Genomic DNA, 11,932 nt, shown 5'->3' with positions numbered 1-11,932 from the left:
TCTGTACTGGTACCTCCTGTATATAGCCTCCACATTGACTCTGTACTGGACTACTGGTACCTCCTGTATATAGCCTCCACATTGACTCTGTACTGGTACCTCCTGTATATAGCCTCCACATTGACTCTGTACTGGTACCCCTGTATACAGCCTCCACATTGACTCTGTACTGGTACCTCCTGTATATAACCTCCACATTGACTCTGTACTGGTACCCCTGTATACAGCCTCCACATTGACTCTGTACTGGTACCTCCTGTATATAGCCTCCACATTGACTCTGTACTGGTACCTCCTGTATATAGCCTCCACATTGACTCTGTACTGGTACCCCTTAGTAATTTATTGTCCACATTGACTCTTTTTCTTACCCCTTATTTTTCTTAACTCCACATTGACAAGGGCTGTCACTAAGTACCCCCTGTAATGTCCTCCCTGTTTGACTCTGTACTAGTACCTCCTGTATATAGCCTCCACATTGACTCTGTACTGTTACCTGGTCACATCAGATAAAAAATTAACAGAGTAAATGTGTATAAACACACTACCTATTCATGGAAGTATTTATTCATCATCTACATATTCATATTACGCTTCTACGTCTGTGTACAGGAAAGTATTAGTTGTAAGACGTAAGAGAAAATATATCAGCTTATTGTTAAATAATTATGACGTTCTTTCCAATACAAAAAGTGTGGTCACTATTGTTTCCAAACTGCGTTACCCACTCCAGTCAGCAGATGGCGATGAGCGTCTTTCAGGTGATGCTTCTTCCATGACGTATAATGGACTGGACGGGGAGCTTCTTCAGGAACAACAAAGCGCCAACTCTTTCAACCGCCTTGATAGCTTGCTAGACAACATAAAACTGAAAGATTGACGTTTTAGGCCATGTTAATGTGCATTAGCTAATCGCAGTGTTTAAAACACATTTCAGTTGACGTTAACTTGAACCTAATGTGCTTGTTCAATTTGCAAATTTGTTAAAGATTGATACTGAGCCTAGCACTAGGCTATTCGCTAATGCTAACTAGCTAGCTAACATCCCTGACCATGAGCTCATTAAACTACTCATCCCCTGCTGAAGAAGTGGATGTCTGCTGTCCGGAGAAAGAAGCTCTGCCGCTGAACATTGTCGTGAAAGACGAAGAGGAGAATATTACAGTGAAAGGAGAGAAAGATGCTCTGGCTGCTGAAAGACGATTGTCGTGAAAGACGAAGTCGTGAAAGAGGAGGATATTACAGTGAAAGGAGAGAAAGAACCTTTCAGAATGAAAAAGGAGGAAGAAGAGGCTGTTATAGGGAAAGAAGAGAAAGCATCCTCTTCCTCTCTAAAAGGTTCTATCTCAGTAAAGGTGAAGGAGGAAGAGGTTTTGGGAGTGAAAGAGGAGGAGACAGAATATCAGATTAACACCAGTGAGTACTGTCCTAAAAACGGGCACAAACTATGCAGTTGTTGAATTAATGTGTGGTTTTTAAGGGGCATTTTACTTAAGTTATTCACTTCAATGTGATGTTCAGTACTATATAAATTGTTAAAGGGTCAATCTGCCATTCCTACATATATTTTTGGGACTTTTAAATTAGATTTAATTATATATAACAGGCTTTTAAAATGTAATAATGGAGCATAATTTATACTTAAAATATCAAAGGGACACAAAAGGCATCCAATTAATTTAGAGATATTAATGCCACTTATAAGACCCTATGACTGTAATAGACAGTAATAATTGATGATGGTAATAAGTTCACCATCTGTTTGATGTTCTCTTTAACACAGGAGAGAGACATGACTATCGTGGATCCTCTGGGGAGCCTCAACATCCTGATGCTGACGAGACAGAGAAGAGTCTCTCCATTTCAGAAGACCAGATGGTACAGCTTGGTCTGGTCGAGCATACAGCTTGCTCTATCTGGGTCTGGGCTGTGTTTCTGTAAAGCAGTTTATGACAACAGTGACATCAGCATCCATAATGATATGTGTCTGTGTCCCCTCTTTATGGTTACCAGGACAACGCTAGCCCTTCCTCTCTCCCGGAGTCCCCGTGTCATGCCTCTCCCGGTAGCACCTTACTGCTGGGTATGAAGAGGTTGTCTGTGCTGCTGGTGGACTGCAGGAAAACAACGGGGCTGAGTGGAACTGTGAGAGGAGGAGAAGAGATGAAAGGATCAGATTTGACTCATCAAAGTAAGTGCTGTAGTTCAGTTTGAACAAATAAATTGATCTGTCCACTGGTATCTGTTACCAGGACAACCAACAGAGTTCTGTTAGTTGACAGGAAGATAGAGTAGTGTATATGGATGTTATGAATATCATAACACTGAAAAGGGATTCTGTCAATGAAAAGAGAGAAACCAATAGACCATATAAAACCTTGATGAAAGTTAGCTTTAGAGGGAAAGTTTCAAGATGACCTGATATAAGGTGCTTGTTTTACAAAAACGTTTCCATAAAACATGATGGATGTTACATTGCCTGTCCCAGTCAACCCCCCTATCTTTACAAGACTGTAGAACAGGCAAACTAAACTCAAGACACTGTTAATTAATTAACTAATACTGGAGGAAAGCTGTGATCAGGCTGCCTACTCAAGAGAAAGCCTCGAACTGTAACCATTGCCTGTGTAACGGATGTGAAATGGCTAGCTAGTTAGCGGTGGTGCGCGCTAAATAGCGTTTCAATCGGTGACGTCACTTGCTCTGACCACTTGAAGTAGTGCTTCCACTTGCTCTGCAAGAGCCGCGGCTTTTGTGGAGTGATGGGTAACAATGCTTTGTGGGTGTGACTGTTGTTGATGTGTGCAGAGGGTCCCTGGTTCGCGCCCGGGTATTTGCGAGGGGACGGTCTAAAGTTATACTGTTACACCTGCAACTTGGTTCAGTTTATAAATCAATCAACGTACCAGGGTAGTTACAAACAGTACAGAAATTGAATCATCAACATATTTTGATCATATCTTTACTATTGTTGCAGAAATTTGTTTGAAAGCAGTATCCAAATTCATCAGATGTTGTGATCATAATATAGTAGTCATATCTAGGAAAACCAAAGTTCCAAAAGGCTGGGCCTAATGTTCTATATAAGATCATACAATTGTTTGTGGTGATTCCTATGTTGTTGAGATGTTGTTAGGTTATTTTTTTTCACAGTAAATAACTCACGGACACTAGAGAAGCTTTTACCAAGTTTAATTATTCCCAAAGGTTCTGTACATCTGTAATTCAGACAACCCAACATTTGTTCCATCCAGATATATGTCTCACTTAAGACACTCCTTCTCTCCAATCCTTACATCTTATGGTTCCACAGGAAGAGAGTAACAGGATACCAGACCTTTATCTCCTTGATGAGAATCTGTCCTGACCTCAACCTCTCCTTCATCTAATCCACAGATGTTCGTCTCCCCTGTTTAACACTTTGCTCTCCTCTCGTCCACCCAACACATTCCAAAGCCACCTGTCTTTCTTCAGAGAACCATTAACTTCTGACATAACACCCAGTCTCTTTCACTTCCTATCACTTCTTTAATTATCTAATACTGGAGGAAAACTGTGATCAGGCTGCCTACTCAAGAGAAAGCTTCGAACTGTAACCAGTGCCGGCAACCTTGTTCAGGTTGTCAATCAACCTACCAGGGTAGTGAGAAACAGGGGAGGAATGAAATCATCAACATGGTTTGGTCATATCTTTACTAATGCTGCAGAAATGGGTTTTAAAGCAGTATCCAGATCCATCAGATGTAGTGATCACAATATAGTAGCCATGTCTAGGAAAACCACAGTTCCAAAGGCTGGGCCTAATATTGTGTATAAGAGGTTATACATTTTTTTTGTAGTGATTCCTATGTTGTTGATGTAAATAATATTTGTTGGTCTGTGGTGTGTATTGAGGAGCAACCAGACACTGCCCTTGACACATTTGAAACTGCTTATCCCAGTTACTAATAAGCAGCACCCATTAAGAAAATGACTGTAAAAACTGTTAAATCCACGTGGATTGATGAGGAATTAAAAAATGGTGAAGAGGGAGGCAAAAGAGATGGCAAATAGGTCTGGCTGAATAACTGATTGGCAAACCAATTACAAATTGAGAAATCATTTGACTAAACTGAATACAAATAAGAAAGTATACTATGAATTACATGAAGAATGATTGTAAAAATCTTTGGAGCATCTTCAATGAAATGTTGCGCAAATAAAATCTACAATGACAAGTCACTGGTGTCTGACAACGTGGATGGAAAATTGAGAATAATAGCGGCCGATATTGCCATTCCTATTTGCCTTGTCTTTAATTTAAGCCTACTAGAAAGTGTGTTCCCTCAGGCCTGGAGGGAAGCTAAAGTCATTCCACTACCCAAGAATAGTAAAGCTCCGTTTACTAGCTTAAATAGCTGACCAATCAGCCTGTTACCAACCCTTACAATTTTGGGAAAAAATATTTGACCAGATACAATGCTATTTTACAGTAAACAAATATAGACTTTTAGCTTATAGGGAAGTTCATTCAACAAGCACAGCACTTGCAAATGACTGATTGGCTGAGAGAAATTGATGATAACAATATTGTTGGGGCTGTTTTGTTAGACTTCAGTGCATCTTTTGGCATTATCGATCATAGCCTGCTGCTGAAAAACCGTATGGCTAACCCCTGCTATATTGTGGATAAAGAGTTTTTAAAATGTAAAATGTAACCTTTATTCAACTAGGCAAGTCAGTTAAGAACAAATTATTTTTTTCAATGACGGCCTAGGACTGCCTTGTTCAGAGGCAGAACGACATAGTTTTTTACCTTGTCAACTCGGGGATTCAATCCAGCTATCTTTCGGTGACTGGCCTACCGCTCTAACCACTAGGCTACCTGCCGCCCCAGAGCTACAAAATCAAGTTTGAATCAGGAATTCCCCAGGGCAGCTGTTTGGCACCTACTTTTTTCAATCTTTACCAACAACATGCCAATGACATTTGAGTAAAGCCAGTGAGTCTATGTATGCGGATGACTCAACACTGTACACGTCAGCTACTACAGCGACTGAAATGACTGCAACACTTAACATAGAGCTGCAGTTAGTTTCAGAATGGGTGTCAAGGAATAAGTTAGTCCTAAATATTTCTGATTACCTTAAAACCTCTTGGTGTTAGGGGGCAGTATTTTCATTTTTGGAGAAAAAAACGTCCCCGTTTTAAACGGGATATTTTGTCGGTGAAAGATGCTAGAATATGCATATAATTGACATCTTTGGATAGAAAACACTCTAACATTTCCAAAACTGTAAAGATATTGTCTGTGAGTATAACAGAACTGATGTTGCAGGCGAAAGCCTGAGAAAAATCCAATCCGGAAGTGCCCCAGGTTTTGAAAGCGCTGCGTTCCAATGACTCCCTATATGGCTTTGAATGTACCATCAACCAGCTTACGCTTTCTACGTATTCCCCAAGGTGTCTACAGCATTGTGACATAGATTTATGCATTTCTGTTGAAGAATAGCCATATGGGGGCACATTGCGTAAGTGGTCACATGGTGGCCCGAGAGAGATTCTCGCGTAAAGTGCAGAGGTAGCCATTACTCCAATCGGTCCTAGAGAAAAAGGAATTGTCCCGACGGATATATTATCAAATAGATATTAGAAAAACACCTTGAGGATTGATTCTAAACAACATTTGACATGTTTTTGTCGATATTATGGAGCTAATTTGTAATATTTTTCGGAGTTCTGACCGCAATTTCCGGGCGATTTCTCAGCCAAACGTGAAGACCAAACGGAGCTATTTGGCCTACAAAAATAATCTTTTGGGAAAAAATGAACTTTGGCCGTCTACCTGGGAGTCTCGTGAGTGAAAACATCCGAAGTTCATCAAAGGTAAACGATTTAATTTGATTGCTTTTCTGATTTCCGTGACAAGTTTGCCTGCTGCTAGCAAGGCATAATGCTATGCTAGGCTATGATAAACTTACACAGATGCTTGTCTAGCGTTGGCTGTAAAGCATATTTTGAAAATCTGAGATGACATGGTGATTAGTAAAAAGCGAAGCTGTGTTCCAATATATTTCACTTGTGATTTTCATGAATAGGAATATTTTCTAGGAAGATTTATGTCCGTTGCGTTATGCTAATTAGTGTCAGATGATGATAATGGTCCCGTTCACGGGCTGGGTGTCACTACAGGTTAAGTTACATGGCCTACTATGCTAATTCTGTAGCGGTATTGTTAGAGGGGGCTAAATAAATATTTTGTTGGTGCACCAGGCAGGTATTAACCCTAGTTATTAAAGTTAGTTATTACCTATTATAACATTATTATTTTTTAAGTATTATTAAAACCAAAAGGATGAGAGTAGAATAGATAGAGTAGCGCTTCCAGACACATTCTAAACATGATGGAGACTTAAAGGAGGACTGTAACAGCTAATGATGAAGCATTTTAGAGTCTTAAAGGAGGACTGTAGCATCTAATGATGAAACATTATGGAGTCTTAAAGGAGGACTGTAGCATCTAATGATGAAACATTATGGAGTCTTAAAGGAGGACTGTAGCATCTAATGATGAAACATTATGGAGTCTGAAAGGAGGACTGTAGCACCTAATGATGAAGCATTATGGAGTCTTAAAGGAGGACTGTAGCATCTAATGAGGAAATATTATGGAGTCTTAAAGGAGGACTGTAGCATCTAGTGATGAAACATTATGGAGTCTTAAGCTTTAATTTGTGGTATTGCACTTGTGAATGCATGAAAGTTAAATATTTCTAATAAAAATATATATATTTTGCACTCTGCAATTTCACCGGATGTTGCCGAAATGTTCTGCTAGCGGAATCCCTAGCCATAACAGGTTTTAATGTGTTTGAACCAATCAGTTGTGTTGTGACAAGGTAGGGGTGGTATACAGAAGATAGCCCTTTTGGGTAAAAGACAAAGTCCATATTATGTCAAGACCAGCTCAATTAAGAAAAGAGAAACAACAGTCCATCATTACTTTAAGGACCACCACAAGAATGGAAGATCCAGAGTTACTTCTGATGCATAAGTTCATTAGAGTTACCAGCCTTAGAAATAGCAGCCCAAATAAATGCTTCACAAAGTTCAAGTAACAGACACATCTCAACATCATCGGTTCAGAGGAGACTGCGTGAATCAGGCCTTCATGGTCGAATTGCTGCAAGGAAACCACTACTAAAGGACACCAATAAGAAGAAGAGACTTGCTTGGGCCAAGAAACATGAGCAATGGACATTAGACCGGTGGATATCTGTCCTTGGGTCTGATGAGTCCAAATTTGAGATTTTTGGATCCGAGCGTCATGTCTTTGTGAGACGAGGAGTAGATGAACAGATTATCTCCGCATGTGTGGTTCCCACCGTGAAGCATGGAGGAGGAGATGTGATGGTGTGCGGATGCTTTGCTGTTGACAATGTCATGAATAAATAAATCAAAGTCACACTTTACCAGCATGGCTTCCACAGAATTCTGCAGCGATATGTCATCCCATCTGGTTTGGGCTTAGTCCCACTGTCATTTGTTTTTCAACAGGATATTGACCCAACACACCTCCAAGCTGTGTAAGAGCTATTTGATCAAGAAGGAGAGTGATGGAGCGCTGCATCAGATGACCTTGCCTACACAATCCCCCGACCTCAACCAAATCAAGATGGTTTGGGATGAGTTGGATCGCAGAGGTGAAGGGAAAGCGGCCTACAAGTTCTCAGCATATGTGGGAACGCCTACAAGGCTGTTGGAAAAGGATTCCAGGTGAAGCTGTTTGAGAGAAAGCAAGGGTGGCAACTTTTGTAGAATAAAATATATATTTTGATTTCACACTTGTGGTTACTACATGATTCCATGTGTTTTTAATCATTTTGATGTCTTTATTATTCTACAATGTAGAAAATAGTAAAAATAAAGAAAAACCCTTGAATGAGTAGGTGAGTCCAACCTTTTGACTGGTTCTGTACATTAAATTTCCTAACAGCTCCAGTGGACATTCCTGCAGTCAGCATGCAAATTGCCCGCTCCCTCAGAGACCTGTGGCATTGTTGTGTGAACAAACTGCACATTTTCGAGTTGCCTTTTATTATCCCCAGCACAAGGTGAACCTGTGTAATAACCAAGCTGTTCAATCAGCTTCTTGATATGCCACACCTGTCAGGTGGATGGATTATCTTCAATAGACATCCAACATAATAAATGTTGACTAACAGTGATGCTCATGAGACATCCAACACTTTACATGTTGCGTTTATATTTTTGTTTTTTGTTTTTACTATCAGTATTAGGAACATTTACCCAAAATATGACATCAGTGATAATCAAAATGCTGATAATCTGTGAATTTCTAAATAAGAAATTGATCCATTTAAACAGCAATTTGTCAAACCCTTTCAGCAACGGGGAGATGTTACTGATGTGCTTTGTATCTTCGACGTAAAAACAAGTTTTGGACTTCCACACAAAATTACTTCTTTGGTTATTTTATGTTTAAGGAAGTGTGTAGGTCACATTCTGTATCATACAGCTATGAATGTTATACATTTAGAACCACCTGTTCAATTGGAATCCAGCGACGTCTGTGTCTTCAGTGTCCTAGAACTGTCTTGGTATTTGTGTTCTGACTTGTAAAATAAGTAATGTAAACATATCAGTAATTACCAGGAAGCTCTACATTTGTTTTAAAATCACACTAAGATTGTTAAAACTGGCCTCGGGTTATTGAGAGATCTGATTTAGGATTTACCCTCGTAGCAAGGTTGTTTTACCATGTGGTTTCATTCGGGTCTCTATTTAAAAATAACACTGTCTTTGGCAGGAGAAAGACCAGACTCTGAGGAACCAAAGCCAGGGACGTCCAAACGAGCAAGGCGACATCAGTGCTCCCACTTTAGAAGGGGTTGTAACCAGTTATGGGACCTGAAACAACACGAGAAAATACACACAGGAGAGAAGCCTTACCACTGTTCCCAGTGTGGTAAGAGTTTTCACCAGAAAGCACACCTGAAAGCTCACGAGATAATACACACAGGGGAGAAACCTTACCACTGCTCCCTGTGTGGAAAGGGTTGTAACCAGTTAGGAGACCTGAAAAAACACGAGAGAATACACAGCGGGGAGAAGCCTTACCACTGTTCCCAGTGTGGAAAGAGTTTTAACCAGAAAGCACACCTGAAAGCTCACGAGAGAATACACACAGGAGAGAAGCCTTACCACTGCTCCCAATGTGGAAAGTGTTTCATCCGTTCGGTTGAGCTGAAACGGCATGAGAGAATACACACAGGAGAGAAGCCTTACCACTGCTCCCAGTGTGGAAAGAGTTTCAACCAGAAAGCATGCCTGAACCAACACGAGAGAATACACACAGGAGAGAAGCCTTATCACTGCTCCCAATGTGGAAAGTGTTTCAATCAGAGAGGACACCTGAAAAAGCACGAGAGGATACACACAGGAGAGAAGCCTTACCACTGCACCCAATGTGGAAAGAGTTTCATCCGTTCGGGGGAGCTGAAACAACATGAGAGAATACACACAGGAGAGAAGCCTTACCACTGCTCCCAGTGTGGAAAGAGTTTCGACCGGAAAGAATACCTGAACCAACACGGGAAAATACACACCGGAGAGAAGCCTTACCATTGCTCCCAATGTGGAAAGTGTTTCAACCGGAGAGGAAACCTGAAAAAACATGAGAATACACACAGGAGAGAAGCAGGGCAGAAGCCTTACCACTCATCCCAGGGTGCAAAGCTTTTGCCCATTTAGGAAGCCTGAAAGAACACATTAGACTGCACACAGAGGAGAAGGCTTAGAAAAGCTCAGACTGTGGGAAAACATATTACTCATAACAGTCATTTAAACGTCATTAGAGAATCCACACAGGAGAGAGAAATTACTTCTCTTAGCGTGTATGTTGATATTTCACATCACATTGACTTAAACTTCATCAGAGAACATACACAGTGCTCCCGTTGTCTTATATTGTTGACTGATGATGTGTTTACCTGTCTTTACCAGATGAAATTAAATGGTACAGGGTATACTCAAACATATATTTGTTTGTTTTTATTAGAAAACATGAATTGAATATGGAGTATGTCAGTTTGAATATAAAGATCAGGTTCCTTCTTTTAAACTGTCCTTTTTTAAAACTCTTTGTGTGTGTTTATCTGGGTGTGTCATTCCTCCAGCACTACAGATAATCAAGTGATATTTGGATGTGATGCATTTGTTCCATTGTTGACATCTGCATTGTTGGCCCACTGATGATTTAATGAAATTAAAATGTTCAGACTCTGTAATGGAAAATGTTAATTGTTTGTGTGTCCACATAACTGAGTATGTGACTAACCTTGTGAAACTGTCCTATTATAAGCTCCTGTTCTTGGGAGGATCATTCTGTGTTGCAAACCAGCTGCACCTGCATCCTTGTATGAATAAAGTCCCTCCCAGTAACAGGAAACTATAAAGATATGTGCTCATCACTCAATGCTTCAGGAATTCAGACTGTCTACACTGCGCTGTGTAACTCTGTTATTCTCTCTGAGCTCAGAAATCAAGAATCTTGGTTTGACTTGGACTCCAGCAGATCCTTATTGTATAATATGCATCACAGCTCTCCCAAGGATTGCTGTTTATCATTGTCTCAAAGAAGAGTTCCTCGTTCCACTTTCCTGGGGGCATTTACAAGCCTCCCACTGGTTGAATAAAAATTGTATCCACATCATTTCAACAAAAGAAAGAAATCCATGTGATGTTTGATCAATGTGAAAATCTGATTGGATTTGAAAAAGCATCAACATCAAGTATTTTTTTTGTATTTTTCACCCAACCAGCAACCGATATGCAATGACAGGTTACATTTAGTGTTTCACCCAACCAGCAACCGATATCCAATGACAGGTTACATTTATTGTTTCACCCAACCAGCAACCTAAATCCAATGACAGGTGATGTTTTGTGTTGATTTCATGTTGAATTCACTTTAGTTGACAACTCAAAGAAATGTAAATAGAAACTAGATGTTGAACTGATGTCTGTGGGCTGGTTTGAATAAGCAGCAGGTGTTGGATCGATATCCACCTTAGTAGCTAAGTTTCCATGTAATTTGAGACAGATTTTCATGTGAATATTCTCAAATCTGCATTCCCACCAGAAATGTTTCTATCAAACAGATTTATTACAGATTAAAGGCTTTGCGTGACAAATAAATAACTTTTGCTGTTAAATTCCCATTCCCAATGGTTTCCATCGCATTTTCAACTATACTGATGGTTTAACAAAACTGTTGCATTATATAGCAAAAATTCTCTTGTCCCGTGCACTGCAGCCAGGCTTTCAAAGATAGGCTACCTACATGATGAGATTATTATGGATGAGAGCGATATTATTTTATTTGTCAAATGGCAGCCAAGCATCATGTCACCAGAATAAGACCATCAAAACTGGTACTGGTACCTCATATATATAGCCTTCACATTGACCCTGTACTGGTACCTCCTGTATATAGCCTCCACATTGACTCTGTACTGGTACCTCCTGTATAAAGCCTCCACATTGACTCTGTACTGGTACCCCCTGTATATAGCCTCCTGTTTATAGCCTTCACATTGACCCTGTACTGGTACCTCCTATATAGAGCCTCCTGTATATAGCCTTCACATTGACCCTGTACTGGTACCTCCTATATAGAGCCTCCTGTATATAGCCTTCACATTGACCCTGTACTGGTACCTCCTGTATATAGCCTCCACATTGACCCTGTACTGGTACCTCCTGTATATAGCCTCCTGTATATAGCCTTCACATTGACCCTGTACTGGTACCTCCTGTATTTAGCCTTCAAATTGACCCTGTACTGGTACCTCCTGTATATAGCCTTCACATTGACACTGTACTGGTGCCCCCTGTATATAGTCTCCACATTGACTCTGTACAGGTACCC

The 11,932-nt window shown here is 40.3% G+C and overlaps 1 protein-coding gene across 1 annotated transcript; it reads left to right on the top strand.

Moving 5' to 3' along the window:
* The first annotated feature begins 1,235 nt into the window (after nt 1-1,235).
* Nucleotides 1,236-11,123, top strand: LOC135537953 (zinc finger protein 501-like). Its single transcript, XM_064963962.1, has 4 exons — nt 1,236-1,416; nt 1,784-1,878; nt 2,014-2,191; nt 8,810-11,123. The coding sequence occupies exons 1-4, from the start codon at nt 1,272-1,274 to the stop codon at nt 9,751-9,753; spliced, it is 1,362 nt and encodes a 453-aa protein (XP_064820034.1). The 5' UTR covers nt 1,236-1,271; the 3' UTR covers nt 9,754-11,123.
* The last annotated feature ends 809 nt before the right edge of the window (nt 11,124-11,932 follow it).

Source organism: Oncorhynchus masou, unplaced genomic scaffold (genome assembly GCF_036934945.1).
Source record: "Oncorhynchus masou masou isolate Uvic2021 unplaced genomic scaffold, UVic_Omas_1.1 unplaced_scaffold_8768, whole genome shotgun sequence".
NCBI classification, from domain to species: Eukaryota; Metazoa; Chordata; class Actinopteri; order Salmoniformes; family Salmonidae; genus Oncorhynchus; species Oncorhynchus masou.
Note: the sequence above shows the minus strand (reverse complement) of the source record. Positions and strands in the feature narration are given on the sequence as shown.

Bases quoted from the DNA above. Each gene is read 5' to 3' on its own strand.
- LOC135537953 (XM_064963962.1), top strand. From the start codon at position 1,272: ATGAAAAAGGAGGAAGAAGAGGCTGTTATAGGGAAAGAAGAGAAAGCA. The intron at 1,879-2,013 runs GTACAGCTTGGT...TATGGTTACCAG, and splicing joins CCATTTCAGAAGACCAGATG to GACAACGCTAGCCCTTCCTC. The intron at 2,192-8,809 runs GTAAGTGCTGTA...TGTCTTTGGCAG, and splicing joins ATCAGATTTGACTCATCAAA to GAGAAAGACCAGACTCTGAG.